The following is a 17274-nucleotide window of genomic DNA, read 5'->3' on the forward strand; positions in this document are numbered from 1 at the left end:
CCACAGTGTGGCTGTGTGATCTCAAGCAAGCTAATCAGTATCTCTGAGCCTTACTGTAAAATGTTGTCATCAGTAATGTGTAGGTGCTGATATTTAAAGGCATAGTTACAAGGATTAGTGTAAAACATCTGACATAATTTTCTTCTAGTACTTAATCCTGAGCGTCTGTAATTTTTGTGCTGTTTGACATAATGCTGACAAAAATTTTAGTCTTCTTTTTTAACTTGACCTCTTTCCATAGTGTAAACTGTCTTTATACTGACTGTTTTAAAAGTATTGAAGTATTAGAAAGTATTACAGTGGACCCATGACATCCTGCTACTAAAATACACTCTGTAGTTAGTACCTGGTGTTCTTTCTGTATATAATATGAACTGTAAACTCACCTGCTTCTATCAAGAAAAAAGCTTTTAAAAATACCCTCATTTCTTGAGATAGTTATAAACAAAACCAGGAAGAAACAACAGAGCTGAGTTGAGTGTGGGAAGTGGGCCAAGGGTGGGCTTAGCAGTAGAGCAGTACACTTCCACACCCAGCCTGAAATTGTAGCCTTCTGCAGACAGATTCGCATGTCATGGACTTTTGGGTTGAACACAAAAATTGTCAATGCTACAAATATTAAATCTGAGAATATCAACAATATACTATCTTTACCTAATAATGATATCAGCATACGTGAGCATTAGTTTTGTTTCCAGATTTTTTCACTGTGAAAATGATGCTGTTAAATAGCTTTTTCCTTTTCTAGTAATATTTCTTTGGGATAACTCTCTTAAAAGTTGAATTACTTTTTTAAAGGAGATAAACTTTTTATGATACTTCATGTAATTGCCAAATTGTTTATAAAAATATTGTATAGATTTGTACTGTACTAGGTAAGTAGTTTCAGCCACACATAGCTAGGGATTTTCATTTAAAGAGTTTTGGAGTCACTAATTTAACAGATGAAATATTGGTTTTAATTTATATTTCCTTGTCTAGTGTTAAATTTAAACATTTAATTTTCATGTATTTATGTATTTCTTCTAGCACTTGTTATCCATTCATATCTTTCTCCTATTTAACTTATGGGATCATTAACAATTTAGTTCCTTTTCAGGGTTTTGGATAAATTAGAATTTTATCTAAGAATATTATCCCACTTTTCTCTTTCAGCTCCAGTAATAAACCGATTTACAAGGCGTGCCTCAGGTAAGTCTCCTTATGGATTTTGCTTACTAATGGTGACATTTAAAAAATGGATTGGATAAGAAGGTTTGAAAAGAATAATTGCTATAGAGTAATAACTTATTTATCAGTCATTTTCCCAGAAAACATCCATATGATAAAATCAAGAACTAGGAAGTAAATGGAAATATCCTCTGAGTGGCTAAATTTAAAATCCCACTGTGGCTAATGTATGGAGACTCTTACCCAAATTTGTTTATTTCTGCATTTGATAAATTACTAATTGCATGGTTATCTGGTTTGCCAGCCACAGTTGAGAAGAAGTGATTTAGAACTTGGGTAAAAGTGAAATCACTTAGTCGTGTCTGACTCTTTGTGACCCCACAGACTGTAGCCCACCAGGCTCCTTTGTCCATGGGTTTCTCCAGGCAAGAATACTCGAGTGGGTTGCCATTCCCTTCTCCAGGGGGTTTGCCCCACACAGGGATCCATCCCAGGTCTTCCTCATTGCAGCCAGATGCTTTACTGTCTGAACCACCAGGGAAGGAGACTCAAAACGGGAAGGGATGATAGTTTTTAATAAAGACATGAAAACTCATAACACTGAGATATAAGAACTTGTCATCATGGAGCCATTTAGAATAGGAGCAAATTGCTTTATATTTGTTGGTATCCTAGAGATACCTTAGTAACCTCTTGCAATTTCACATTGAGGGAGACCTTAGCCATTGGCAAGAATTTAAATTTGGTTCCCTACACTGGATACTTCCCCCGTGACTCAGCAGTAAAGAATCTGCCTGCAATGCAGGAGATGTGAGTTCAATCCCTGGGACAGGAAGATCTCCTAGAGGAGGGTATGGCAACCCACTCCAGTATTCTTGCCTGGAAAACCCTGGGCAGAGGAGCTTGGTGGGCTATAGTCCATAAGGTTGCAAAGAGTTAGACATGATTCAAGCGACTTAACACACACTCATACTGGGTACCACCTACATTACATGGGTGGGTAAGTACAGGACACAGCTGAAAGCATTTCTGTCCTAAGTGAGTTTGGACATTGAAATGGATAAATTATTGTTTGGAAAATTCACCTCTGTGAAATACCTTCTTTTCTAAAGATAGAGGACAAATGAAGTACTACCATGTTTGGTTTGAAAAAATTGACAATCTTTTATTTATAACTAATTTTTTTGGTTGAAAAACAAGATAAAAATTCAAACAGATCATTTTGACATTTATACAATACAAATGAATCATTTATTTCATAAAATTACCTCCTTTGCATATGTGCTATATTATTAAAGGTGTTTTAAAATTGAGTTTTATATTTAATTTGTCAGCAGTTACTGGTGTAATTTACTCTTATTATGTGGTGACCAGATGTATAAGGAATAAGACAGGGATTAGGAATATGTTCTCTATTTTAAATGTTGGAAACAAAGAGTAGATTATAATGCCTTTTGTGTAGTGAGAAATTATATTTTTGTCAGTAAGGCATCAATCAGACTTGATCCCAAAGTAGAGCAATCAAGAGTGATCTTATTCTGGTGTAATGCATAGTCTTTGTCAACAGTGGTGAAAACAGAGAGGAACAATAAGAGAGAATCAGTAGTGTGATATCTTGTTTTCATGATGTGAGAGTCTTTCCATAGAAATGTAATTAAGACTCTTAGAATAAATTATCTCCCTTTCTGCCTGACATGAGACATTATTTCTGGGCAAATTCCATTAACATTTGTTGTTCAGTGTACTTACCATTGGTTGATAGATCCTGAGTGGAGTCTTAACTACAAGACTACCAGGGAAGTCCCATTGTAGGTTCATTTTGAAACAACATTATTTCAGCCCCTGTCACCACAGCTAAATCAGTGTCCATTGTATCTCAGCAAAATTGGCTGGAAATGCAGATAAGATGGAATCCCAGCAAAGAAATACACATTCAAGTCAAATGTTGCATTTTTTCCTAGAGTGACAGTAATAGGAAATGTGAAAACAGCAGGAATCAAGTTCAGAGTCGTGTTACAAAAGCTTTCAAAGGTATAAGTATTGTTGTGCTGTGCTCATGTCTGACTCTTTACAACCCTAATAATATAACATGCTGGAGAGCACTATAGGAATGAACTTTGACGTTGATTATTGGGAGGAAAAGACAACTGGCTTATGGAGTGCCCTGGTAGGTCAGGGACTATGCTAAGCATCTTATATACATTTTCAGTCTTTCAGGCAAGGGAAGTAAAATATTTACTACCTTAGATAAAAAGAACAATCACTAAAACTTTTTTGACAAAGAAGAAAACAGAAACAGTCTTAAGTCATCTTGAGGAGGAAATTCTTTATTTCTCTTTGTAAATTTAATTTAGTGGCTAAAAGTAATTTAATTTAGAAGTAGAGATAGACTTCAGTTTCTTTTGAAATACCATTTCCAAAAAATAACAAAAATAGATACCCACTTAAAATAGAGAAATTCATATTTAATAATTAAAAATATTTCTTGGGATATCTTTTTTTGATGACATTTTAGTTCAGAAATACTTTTCATAAATAAACTATAAATTTAAATTTGTAATGTGAGACCTGTAATTTAAGGGAAAAAATTATGTCAGGTAAAATCAACCAGATGTATAGGATATAAGAATTTATTTATTATTTATCTATTATTTTTAAATGAGGGCTTCCCTGTAGTTCAGATGGTAAAAAAATCTGCCTGCAGTGCAGGAGACCTGGGTTCAATCCCCGGGTTGGAAAGTTACCTGAGAAGGGAATGGCAACCCACTCCAATATTCTTGCCTGGAGAATCCCATGGACAGAGGAGCCTCATGGGCTACAGTCCATGGGGTCGCAAAGAGTGGGACACAACTGACTAACACTACTACTAACACTACTACTACTACTATTTTTAAATAATAGTTATAACAACAAATACTGTGTGTATACATTACAACAAGAAAAACAATTTGATAGTGCTAGGTATTCAGTCACTTTTGATTGAATGAAAGCTTAGGACCATTATAAACACAGTCCTAATCTGACTGAGTTTCCTAAATCTTTGAGGTTTTGGCTTTTTGATTCATACTGCATCTGTCAAAAGTAGATATTTCAACCCGAATGCTTCAAACAAAACATTTTTCCTTTTTATGCCTTTTTCTTTTGTTATGGTTCAGGAGGATGAGGGGACTGTTTATATTAAAAATGTGTTTAACAGATACATTATTTTGGATCATTTTTATACTTTTAATAACACTGTATCTGTTGAGCTGTCCTCATGTGTTTTCAGTGCCTGCCCATAAACCTGTTGGTTTTTATTTCTATAAAAGGAATTCGTTTCACTCAGTTTTCAAACAAAATTCTTAGAATTTTGAGAGTTTTTAGAAGTTTCATAAGCTAGTTTTCCATTTGGTTCAGGAATGAAAGGCATGTTATTAGTAACATTGTGTATGTCTAAAACGTACAGCATGTTGATTCAATACATTTATATATTACAATATGATTATCCATAAACTTATTTTTAAACAACATTCCATGATCCTAATCCTATTTTTAAACAATTTTTTTTGTTCTTTTATGATCCATTTCTCCTCTGAGTAATCACTTCTTATCAGTATGTCTTTTCAGATACACAAAAGTCATATACATAATCTGTTTTAGACTTTTGATAGAAATAACACTGACAGTTTGGGGTTTAGTTTTCTTAAAGCTTATGGACTTTGTTTTGGAAGATTATTTTTTGATGGAAGAAAAAGGAAATACCATTTATTGTTTGTTGTTGTTTAGTTGTGAAGTCATATCCAACTCTTTGCAACCTCAGGGACTGTAGCCCTCCAGATTTCCTCTGTCCATGGGATTTCTCAAGCAAGAATGCTGTACTGGAGTGGGTTGCCATTTCCTTCTTCAGGGAATCTTCCTGACCCAAGGATCAAACCCACGTCTCTTGCTTGGCAGACGGATTCTTTACCACTGAGCCACTGGGGAAGCCCATTTATTGTTTAATTACTATTAAAATTAGTGGTAGTAGTAGAGATAGTGGCTGAATAAATCTTTTAAGAATAAAACTTAAACAGCAATTCTATTGCATTGTTTTTTATCTAGTATATTGTATGGGAAAGACCCTAGAATGTAGAGTTATATAGACGAGTTCGAACCACCCATTTACTGTGTGAATTTGTAGATAAGTTATTTATCTCATTGATTGTTTCTTTCTTATTTTCATTTTCTTTCACTCTGAGATCATAGCAGCAATAGTCATCTTGTTATGGTTAAGTTAGGTGGTTCTTGTAAAGCAGAGTATCTAGGCTCTCAAAAAAGTTGGTGGTCAGTCCCCTGGAACATAGTTTAGAACAAAACAATAAAATGCTCAACTCTGTGTCTTAGTCTGTCAAAAAAGCCTTAAAGAGTTATAACAGTATTTGATATTCATCCTTTAATATGGGTCTCTTTTTTTATTGTTTATACATTGCAGGGTTTTTTTAAGAGCTTAATGGTTTTCCTTTGTGGTTTTGGCTCTGAATTGAAAAACAAATTGAAATGACCCATTAATCTTGAGACAGTGCCTTCTCAGGAGGTCAAACCTCTGATTTTTTTTTCACCTCAGAATTTTGTTTTAAAAAAGTCAAGCTTATAGAAAAGTTGAGGAATAGTTCAATGAACACCTTTATCTAGATTTCCCAGGTGTTACTGTTTTGCCACATTTATATGCTCTTTTCTTTTTTTCCTTGCACATGCCCAGATACATACTTTTATTTTTTTTTTAACTGAACCTTTTAGGAATCATAAATAGTTCATGCATATCTGCTGAGAACAAGGACGTTTTCTACATAATATAACATGCAGGGAATTTAACCTTGACTAATGCTGTTATCTAATCTACTGTCTAGAGTCCGATTTCCTCAGTTGTCTTGGTATGTCTTTTTTTTTTTTCCTTCATTCAGTCACATCCAAGGATTTTACATCACATTTAATTGTCATGACTCCACTTTTCTTGTCTTTCATAAGTTGGCTCCCTGAAATTTTGAAAACTGCTTTTTTAGAGTTCTGACAGTTGTCCCCAACAGTGAGGCACTTCCCCGCTATGACCTGTTCTTAGATTGTACGGGCACATCCACTGTCTGGTCACGATGCCACACTGAAGACCATGAAGTCTTTGCATGGACATTTAGTTGCTTTCATGAACAGCCATTGAGCATCACGATCTAGTACATCTTTTTTTTTTTCTTAAAATAGAAGTGAAAATGAAACTCCAAATTATGAATTAGCTAATTTTCTTTTCTCATGTTGAGAATCAGCCGCTGTTCAATTTTTAGCCATACATGAGCACTGAATTTTATAGTATATTTTTAACAGAGCTAAGATCTAATTTTCCCTAAACCAGAGTGTGGAATAATTCAGAGGTGAAGTTAAGTCTTTGAATCTCACACACCCACTGTGTAAAATGGCACATTAAAAACTGAGTAATATCACCCCCAAATAGAGCATGGTTAGTTCCCAAGAAAAGCAGTGAAATAGCAGAAGTTCAGATCTCGTGTTGAATCTGATTTAGGGAACATATGCTTCCTTGATTCAGGGAGCATATGCTTCCTTTTGTTTTGTTTTGAAAATATTTTGTAGCCTTGGTGTTCATTGTTTTTATTTTAAAGTTATTTGATGAGAGCTTTTAGCCCCCAATTATTTTCTCCCAGAGGTCATTCTCGTATTTTCAAACTAATTTGCTGGTATGAATATATTTACATTTATATTTTGTTCTTAGAAGCTCATTTCAAGTTTGATAGTCAAAAACACTAGATAATGCATTCTGTGAGAATCCTACTTTAATTTACTAATTCATTTAGCAAATGTTACTGAGTCTTTATTTTGTGCCAGTTATGGTGCTAGAGATGCAAGAAAATCAGGATAGGGCCCCTTAGGAAGTTCAGAGTCTAGTAGGCGTGTGCTTAGTACCACAATATCCAAAGGGTGAAAAGGAGAAAAGGTATAGTTCTTCCAGGGTGTGGGGCTCACAGAAAGATGCCGTTGAGCTTGTCGTTAAGGCTTATGATGTGGGTTTCAGCAGGTAGATAAGGGCAGTATCTGTACTTTGTCAGTAGTAGCTAGCTATTTTTATTATAAATCCTTTTTTATAGTATGATGCTCTACACTTGACCTCTGCCATCAGGCACCTGTGGCCTGGAATAAGCAGATGCTCAAGGCCATGGATAGCAGAGGCTTGAAGGCCAGGAGTTATTTCTGCCTTTAACAAAACCATTGCTGCAAAATGTTTAGGGTCTCTCTTACCAGGGGAGGCCATGTAGGCTCTGCTTTCACATAGACCTAGGCTGGAGTATTTACTCTGCTACTCATATACCCACTCATTAAAAGTGTGTGAGTGTGTGTTGGTCTTAGGTACCTTTGTTTCTCCAGGTATAAAATGGAAATAATACCTGTCTCGCAGAAAGATTGTAATGATTAAGCAGTAGATAATACATTGGAAGGACTGATGCTAAAACTGAAACTCCAATACTTTGGCCACCTCATGTGATGAGTTGACTCACTGGAAAAGACTCTGATGCTGGGAGGGATTGGGGGCGGAAGGAGACGGGGACGACAGAGAATGAGATGGATGGATGGCATCACCGACTTGATGGACGTGGGTTTGAGTGAACTCCGGGAGTTGGTGATGGACAGGGAGGCCTGGCGTGCTGTGATTCATGGGGTCACAAAGAGTCGGACACAACTGAGCGACTGAACTGAACTGAACTGAATACATAAAAGTTACTTGATACAGTATTCACCCCAGTTTGGTTCCACAATCTCAGCCTGAGGTTCACATGAGTCTTCGAAATAGTCAGGGCCTCCAGGAGCCTGGACTGGATTTAAGGGTGTCCGAGGTGTCTTGTAGACTGCGCAGTGGGACACCAAGAATTGTTTAGAAAGATAACACCCAGGGGTGGGGCTGAAGTCAAGAGTCAGACAGCTCCGTGGAGGCAGCCACATGAAACGAGAGTGCTGAAACCCAGCACTGGGCAGGGAGGTGAGGGGAGGGTGGAGGGTGGACCTGGCGGCTGGAGGGTGGTCTCTGAGGGGCCAATGCACAGGCCCTGGGACTCCTTGTTGGGGGAGTGGTTCCAAGCCACTTGTTCTCTCTGTGTTCTCAGGCTTGTGTTAAAATGGATTCTCCCTTGGGATTCATCACAAGTCAGAGGAGGTGACCAGAGCCAGTGCTGCTCCCTTTCTGCCCCAGTTTCTTCCCCACCTCCTCCCTCCCTGGCAGTCCTAGCTGACTGGTGCTTCTGACTTGCAGTGCAAGACAGCCCAGTGGACCATGGCAGGTGTTCCGTCTCTGATTCTTTTTGGTGAGGCCCAGGAATGCTGATAGACTGTCATATGGCCAGTGGGAGATTAGCTCCTGACCTTTATTGCAATTTCTCCCAAGTTCTCTTGGAGACCCCCTGGAAGGGAAAGAGAAAGGCAATAGTAAAACTTTGGTCTCTAGTTCAGGGCCAGGTGGGGCGTCTCCTTCTGCTCCTAAATGTGTCCTCAGACTCGGGGCCAGCAGATGCCAAGTGCTTGGAAGATGGCAGGGAGGCCTGTGCAGCTTGCTGAGTCCCTTGTATGTCAGGTCCCTAGATACTGAAATAGGAGGGCATAGGATGGACATTTGAACTAACTGCAGCCGTTCTGTAAGGATGATCAGAGTGGAGGTCACCACCCCACAACTGTGTGAAGGACCAGTTCTCCCTGCTCCTTCACCCCCAACCCATTGCAGACCTGCCCAACTGTAGTGAAATTGCCAGGGTGGTATCACACAGCTGTACTACTGAATAATTCTAATAGCTCCTAGAAGCTCCTGCTATCTGGAGTTATCTCACTATGGATGCTGAGGTTTAGGTGTCATGACCTTGGTGTGGTCTGTATGAGATATGCAAGTTCTCATAAGAAGCTTTTAAAAGGGAAATTGCACATTTATCTAGAGGAACTGATGATTAAAATGAAACCAAACAGTGTATTTTACCATTTGGGCATTTTTCTGAGGGCAGGCTGAACGTGAGTGGCGCCCTTGGACAGGTAGGATGCTGATATGTGGGGGTCCCTGGCCCTGGTTCGGGCATGTGTGTTCTTACCTCTGTTCCTGGCATCCACGTGCCTCTTGACGTTGCAAACCCTCCACGGGGTTTGCTTGTCTGGCCTTGCAACAGCTCACCCTGAGCCATGTACCCCACTCCTCAGCACCCTTTCTTTCTTTCTAGGTGCCATCTATGTATGCACCCAAGCTGCTGTTACTGTTACACGTTGCTTGATATCGTGGCTGTTCACATGTCTCTTTTCCTCTACTAAACCATGAGAATACTAATTAGTGAACTGTGGGAAAGGGGCATTTCTGGGTGAAGTTGAAGAAAAAAGAGAACGGGAGGTAAGGGAATGGGAGTCCCCGGAAGGATGGGAAGATTGGGTCAGCTGTGTTGTAATGTGCTTTAAGATTCCAGAGGAGGTGGGACCAGTGCGCATCAGTTGTGGAGTGAGACTGCTGCAGTAGATATTGGAGGACGCTTTATTGGGGTTGAGGAAGCAGAAAATAATTGAGGGTGGCCGTGGACATTGATGTATTCTGTGACTGTGGCAGAACTGGGGTGGAAATAAGACAGAGCTCAATGCTGGTCCAAGGGCCAGAATGTAATGAGTCTCAGAAGCAGGGCATCAGCAGGGAGTACCACGTATGTGGGGAGCCAGGGCCATCCCTCACCGTCATTTGGATCCCACTGTGTGCAGGCCATAGGACCTGTGACAGTAGTGCTGCTCTTACAGTGGTTGGGGACAGGGGCTGTCCCACAGGTCAGCTATTGAGTAGATATTTATTGAGCATTTAGCATCACCAGGCATGGTGTTAGGCGCTGGGCAGAGCAGCTGTAAACATGCTCAGAGCAGCAGTAAACATGCTCTGCCTTCAGGACCAATGGGGAAGCTTAGAGAAGCACAGAGATGAAATTGGGGAAAGCTGGTTGTCTAGATGGTTTTGCATCTTGTGGATGACCAAGGATGACAGAAAAATAAGGACAGAGTTGGATGAAGGGTCTTTTGGTTATAATTCATTTACTATGAATGCTTGTTTAACAAAACTTCCTGTAAGGCTAACTCTATCAGGTTCCCAGTGAGAGCACATTCAGTTCAGTTCAGTTCAGTCTCTCAGTCGTGTCCGAATCTTTGTAACCCCATGAATCACAGCACGCCAGGCCTCCCTGTCCATCACCAACTCCCGGAGTTCACTCAAACTCATGTCCATCGAGTTGGTGATACCATCCAGCCATCTCTTTCTCTGTCGTCCCCTTCTCCTGCCGACAATCCCTCCCAGCATCAGAGTCTTTTCCAGTGAATCAACTCTTGCATGAGGTGGCCAAAGTATTGGAGTTTCAGCTTTAGAATCAGTCCTTCCAATGAACACCCAGGATTGATCTCCTTTAGAATGGACTGGTTGGATTTCCTTGCAGTCCAAGGGACTCTCAAGAGTCTTTTCCAACACCACAGTTCAAAAGTATTAATTCTTTGGCGATCAGCTTTCTTCACAGTCCAACTCTTGCATCCATACATGACCACGGGAAAAACCATAGCCTTGACTAGACGGACCTTTGTTGGCAAAGTAATGTCTCTGCTTTTTAATATGCTATCTAGGTTGGTCATAACTTTCCTTCCAAGGAGTAAGTGTCTTTTAATTTCATGGCTGCAATCAGCATCTGCAGTGATTTTGGACCCCCCCAAAATAAAGTCAGCCACTGTTTCCACTGTTTCCCCATCTATTTCCCATGAAGTGATGGGACCAGATGCCATGATCTTAGTTTTCTGAATGTTGAGCTTTAAGCCAACATTTCCACTCTCCTCTTTCACTTTGATTAAGAGGCTCTTTAGTTCCTCTTCACTTTCTGCCATAAGGGTGGTGTCACTGTCATCTGCATATCTGAGGTTATTGATATTTCTCCCGGCAATCTTGATTCCAGCTTGTGCTTCCTCCAGCCCAGCGTTCCTCATGATGTACTCTGCTTATTAGTTAATAAGCAGGGTGACAATATACAACCTTGACATACTCCTTTTCCTATTTGGAACCAGTCTGTTGTTCCATGTCCAGTTCTAACTGTTGCTTCCTGACCTGCATATAGGTTTCTCAAGAGGCAGGTCAGGTGGTCTGGTATTCCCATCTCTTTCAGAATGTTCCACAGTTTATTGTGATCCACACTGTCAAAGGCTTTGGCATAGTCAATGAAGCAGAAATAGATATTTTTCTGGAACTCTGTTGCTTTCTCCATGATCCAGCAGATGTTGGCGATTTGATCTCTGATGCCTCTGCCTTTTCTAAGACTAGCTTGAACATCTGGAAGTTCACGGTTCACATATTGCTGAAGCCTGGCTTGGAGAATTTTGAGCATGACTTTACTAGCGTGTGAGATGAGTGCAATTGTGTGGTAGTTGGAGCATTCTTTGGCATTGCCTTTCTTTGGAATTGGAATGAAAACTGACCTTTTCCAGTCCTGTGGCCACTGCTGAGTTTTCCAAATTTGCTGTCATACTGAGTGCAGCACTTTCACAGTGTCATCTTTCAGGATTTGAAATAGCTCAACTGGAATTCCATCACCTCCACTAGCTTTGTTTGTAGTGATGCTTTCTAAGGCCCACTTGACTTCACACTCCAGGATGCCTGGCTCTAGGTGAGTGATCCCACCATTGTGATTATCTGGGTTGTGAAGATCTGTTGTGTACAGTTCTTCTATGTATTCTTGCCACCTCTTGTTAATATCTTCTGCTTCTGTTAGGTCCATACCATTTCTATCCTTTATCAAGCCCATCTTTGCATGAAATGTTCCCTTGGTATCTCTAATTTTCTTGAAGAGATCTTTCTAGTCTTTCCTATTCTGTTGTTTTCCTCTGTTTCTTTGCATTGATCGCTGAGGAAGGCTTTCTTATCTCTCCTGGCTATTCTTTGGAACTCTGCATTCAGAGGCTTGTATCTTTCCTTTTCGCTTCTCTTCTTTTCACAGCTATTTGTATCCTGTTTATCATGATTACAGAAGGCAGGAGGTATAGAAGCAAAGAGCTTGTATTTGAGGCCATTCTTCCATTTATTGACCAAATATTCAACAAGAGCCTGCAGTGTGTTTGGCACTGGGCTGGGCCAGAGGCTGATAAATGTAATTAAGGATTTCAGTTGCATTCTTTTTTAACTGTGTGACTGTGGACAACTTCCTTAAACCCCCTCTTCTGTAAAACCGGATTGGTGTAATTCTTGAAGAGACGTAGGTAAAGCTTTAAAAAAATAACAAAAAAAAAAAATGTGTGGTGCTTGACGCACAATGGGTGCTAAATAAACTTTTATGTATCTTTCAGTTCAGTTCAGTTCAATTCAGTCGCTCAGTTGTGTCCGACTCTTTGCGACCCCATGAATCACAGCACGCCAGGCCTCCCTGTCCATCACCAACTCCCGGAGTTCAAACTCATGTCCATTGAGTTAGTGATGCCATCCATCCATCTCATTCTCTGTCGTCCCCTTCTCCTCCCACCCCCAATCCTTCCCAGCATCAGAGTCTTTTCCAGTGAGTCAACTCGTTGCATGAGGTGGCCAAAGTATTGTAGTTTCAGCTTTAGCATCAGGCTCAGTTTGTCAAATTTTAATCTAATCAGAATGTCACGATATTAGTATCTATGTTATTTTCTCTGATAATTCCTCCCACTTAATTTTAATTGACCGAAGTGCATAATTCTGTGTATCTCTTACAGCTAATTCCCTTACTGCAAATTTGGATTAACTTCCGTTCCGTTCCGTCGCTCAGTCGTGTCCGACTCTTTGCGACCCCATGGACTGTAGCCTACCAGACTTCTCTGTCCATGGGATTCTCCAGGCAAGAATACTGGAATGGGTTACCGTTTCCTTCTCCAAACTTAATTAACACCATGTCAATATTTGTGGGGTGATGGGAGAGACTTCTCTCAAATGTAACATGCTTTAGTTCTTCAAGTAAAAACAGAAAGCAACTTCAGTCTCCCCTAAATTATAAGCTGTGCTTGTAGATAGTTATTTTGAAAATGAGTTGATCCACTTTTTAAGATTTAACCTTTAATTTTAGATGGGTGTGTGTATAGCCTTCGCCTCCCCACCCCTACCCCCAACCCTGTTAATCAGATTGAACCAAATGCTTCTGGGAGCTGATTACTGGAGAATGTTACTGTTGTTGCATTCTGAGACCAGGAGCCCAGCAGTGTATTTTATACTAGCTAATCATTTGATCATGTTTTCTGAAAAGTAATGGTGCAACTGAAAACATTAACAAGTGGGTTTCACCACCACTACCACCATTTTTTCCTACATTAGGTTTTGCATTAAAACCAGAGATTATTGGTTTTATTGCTGTTATTTTACATAAGATAGTATAATCAAATTGCTAAAAAAATGAAAATACAAATTAATAGTGTTTTCTTTTTTTCAGGATCATAGAAAAGAGCCTTTCATTTGAAAGCCTGAGCAGCTTAAATAATTATATCATACTTGTTTCAAGGAATTGTAAATGTTAGTCATCTTTACTGGCTGCCATCAAAAAAGGTGGAACTGACCCTCTCCTTAGATATTTTAAAAGAGAATTCCAAGTTATAGCTCCCATTTAACAGCAGATGTAGGTAGTTTGATACATTCATTGCATAATGTAGATGGTTTACCAGACCCATGGTGCTCCAGGAAATGTACATGACTTTTATGCTGTGGGGTTATTTTCAGAGCTGAGTTTCAACAGGTTGCTGAAAGCGGTGTGCTGCAGTAGAAACTGAAAACTTCAACCCTGTGGGTTTCTAAAAATAAACTGCTACTTTTCAGTTACCTTTTTATTTGGCATTTTCACTTTATTCAGATTCTGTGACCATTTACAATGTTGGTTTTCTTTTCTTCAGCACATTTATGCAAAAGGGACAACTTAATCTATTTTTAAGTACATTTCTTAGAGTTGAGAGCTATTGGAATGAGAATAATAAAAAAGGTTTATAATCTAGAATTATATATTTTTATTGATTAAAAAATAAACATTCATGTTGTATCACCTAGGCAATTAAATTAGAATTTAAATAAAATCAGAGTTTTTCTTTAGTTAAATCATTTCTTGAATTACATCTTTTAGAAGGGATTCTTGTTAAACCATGTAGGCAGAGGTCCTGGTGTTTCTTGGTTGGTTGTCTCATCCTGGACAGAGATTCTGAGGCAGAGATCGTTGTATGTTCTGAAGGCAGCCTGTGCATCCTGTTAGAAGATAAGCTGAAGCATACTAAACACTTTAAAAGTTACCTTGAGCAAAGATCAATTTGAATCGGGTAGCATCTCATCTAGCAGATAGGAAGGGGCTGTGAGGAGCTGCATGAAATGAAACACTTTTTATAGGCAGAAGGGAGTGGAGCCAAGGAAGTTACACTAGGAGAAAAGTGAATTGGTTATTATTGCAAGGTCACTTTCCTTAAAGGAGTAGCAGGGTCTGTGAGGCAGACCAAGTGACTCCTGATTGGCTGGTTTAAGATTCCATTTCTGGGAAAGCAGAAACTGTAATTAAGTCTCAGTTTGATGACTTGAGGCTTAGTGGAAGCAACTTCATTTTGGGCCTGTTGTCTTGTTTTTACCAGTGCTAAATGTTTTTCATGAATTTTTAATTCCCCGAGCTTTCCCCTTTGCTTTTGTCAAAGAATAAATTTCTCTTGTTAGAGTCGAGTAAGAAGCACTTGTTTTGGTTATGAGCCCTAGCAGTCTAACTTCTTGTGAAAGTAGATGGTGATGATGATACTGAAATCTATGCAGGATGGATCATGTGCCAGGCACTGCTCTTTAGCCTCCTTCCTTATGATAACCCACAAGAATCGCTGCTGCTGTCTTCGAAGGAGGTTTTCTTTTCGTCTCTATTTTACAGGTGTGGAAAACTGAGGCACAAAGAGTTTAGCATGCCTAAGGTCATGTTTTCATTTTTTAAAATATGGTTAATTTATACTTGAAAATAGAATCAAACTAGTTTTTAACAGTTTTATTAAATGAGAGATATAGGCTAGTAGAACTATAAAAATTTTGGCTGTGTTAGTCAAATCGTCCCCTCGTTTGTGAGGATTCTAGAGAACACTAAATCAAAACAACTAGCTCTATTTTCTTTATAATTCATCTTGAATTTTGAAATTATGTTAAATATTTTATACACTAAATTCCATCAAAGGAAAGAAAAACCAATGGTTTCCAGTACGAGCATTATTTCTACACATAGTTGCAAATGAAGCATTTATTGTTGTTCTCTGACAGCCAAGGTTAGTCAAGTTTTCTGTGCCCCACATTAGAAAATGGTTTACATTCTGATACTTTTAGCAGTCAATTCAAGTGATTCAGATTTTTTTTCCTCTTAATTTTCCTTCTTAGTAGCAGAAAAGGTTTATTTAAAAAATCCTCACCCTGAACTTGTGGTATAGCATGTGATTCTACCATTTATTAAAACCAACTTTTCCAAAGTGGTTCTTATACAAAATATGTAAAAAGCAGTTCCTGATGTGACTTGCACTCTGCCTTCGCCCCTTGACATCTTGATTCAGATTAATTTTGATCTAAATTTAAGTATTTCCTTTCCATTTCAGCTAGATATCTGAAAATACTATGTTACCACTCAAATTAATGGATAAGTGTCCAAAATATTATAAACTGTAATGTTATGTTAGTCACTCAGTCGTGCCTGACTCTTTGTGACCCCATGGACTGCAGCCCACCAGGCCCCTTTGTCCATGAGGTTTTCCAGGCAAGGATACTGAAGTGGGTTGCCATTTCCTTCTCCAGGGGATCTTCCCAACCCAGGGATCAAACCCGGGTCTCCTGCTCTGCAGTCAGATTCTTTACCGAGTGAGCTACGAGGGAAGCCTTTTTTACATAGAATTAACTACATTGGTAGAAATAATTTGCTTGAAGTTTAGTGAGGTTTATTATTTCTCTTTGTTTCTCCCTGGAGAAGGGAAAAAAACTCTTAATACTGGGAAGAATCAATATAATTTATATTGTCATGACCGCCATCTGTATGCTTTTTGGATGTGTGCAAATCAAACTGGAAGACTGATGATGCAGGCATACCTAAGGAACATGCTTAGAACTGAATGTGCCAAGTTTTCTTGGTTTGCAGAATTTTATTATTGTAATTATGAATATTATAAATAAAGATGTAGTTACATCTATTTGTATAAACTAGAAACCAATGAGTCCAGCACTCTGAGCAGTCTAAAAACAGTATGTGAGATGCCTCGTGTTGATTCGGAAGGGAGAGGATAAAATGAGAAGCACTGAGAAATGTGGGCACGAGTGGAGGGGGAGGGCTGACTGGCCGTGGCTTGTTCATTTTCTCTGCGTTAATTTGAAATAATTTCCTGCTCTCCTTTATCTTCAGCAACGGAAAGTCAGTATGTTTTTTTCTTTTTTGCCTTTTTAATGATGAAGTCATTTCCCACTATATTAAGTTCAACTATTAAAATATTTCTAAAACGGAACCTTTATGAATCGGTATCCCTGTTTTTATATGTACCCATGTTTTATATTGTAATCAGTGTGTACATGTACCTTTTATATCATTTAAAGGTTTATTTATTATTAAATTGATACATGCTCATGGTAAAATGTCAAACAGTAAAAAGTATAAAGTGAACACTAAAGGTGCTTGTTTCTCCCATCATTCCTAGCCCTAGAGGTAATGCAGTTAACGGTTTCTTGAGTACTTTCATGGGCATTTTTATGCACGTACATATTTAGTTAGAATTAAAATTATATCCAGCTTTGTACATTGCCTCTTTCACTTAACAGTGTGCCCTGTAACACTTTTCATGTCCTTAACATCTAGAGGTACCCCATTCTTACTTTAATGACTGAATAGTGTTCTACTATGTGTATGTATTAAAGTTTATATAAATAACAAGGGTGTTTACATTTTAGGTACATGTATCTTTGCATAATTGTGCAAGTACATCTATAGGATATATTTCTAGAAGTGCATATATTTCTAGAAGTCAAAGGTGTAAGCATGTGACATTGGTGTAGGCATTGTCTAGTTGCCCTTTGAAACAGTATACTGATTTATACTTTCAAATTAGGTTTAACATATACTTGCAGAACTTAAAAAT

The 17274-nt window shown here is 38.8% G+C and overlaps 1 protein-coding gene across 1 annotated transcript in view; it reads left to right on the forward strand.

Moving 5' to 3' along the window:
* The window catches only part of PRKAR2B (protein kinase cAMP-dependent type II regulatory subunit beta), a 117600-nt gene that overhangs the window by 23805 nt on the left and 76521 nt on the right, over positions 1–17274 (forward strand). The window contains exon 2 of the mRNA XM_055420774.2: positions 1156–1191. Within this exon, the coding sequence (XP_055276749.1) occupies positions 1156–1191 (36 nt within the window). The remainder of the gene's footprint in view (positions 1–1155; positions 1192–17274) is intronic.

The sequence above is a fragment of the Moschus berezovskii genome, chromosome 3, assembly GCF_049115385.1.
Source record: "Moschus berezovskii isolate FMDL1 chromosome 3, NW_MosBer_1.0, whole genome shotgun sequence".
NCBI lineage: Eukaryota > Metazoa > Chordata > Mammalia > Artiodactyla > Moschidae > Moschus > Moschus berezovskii.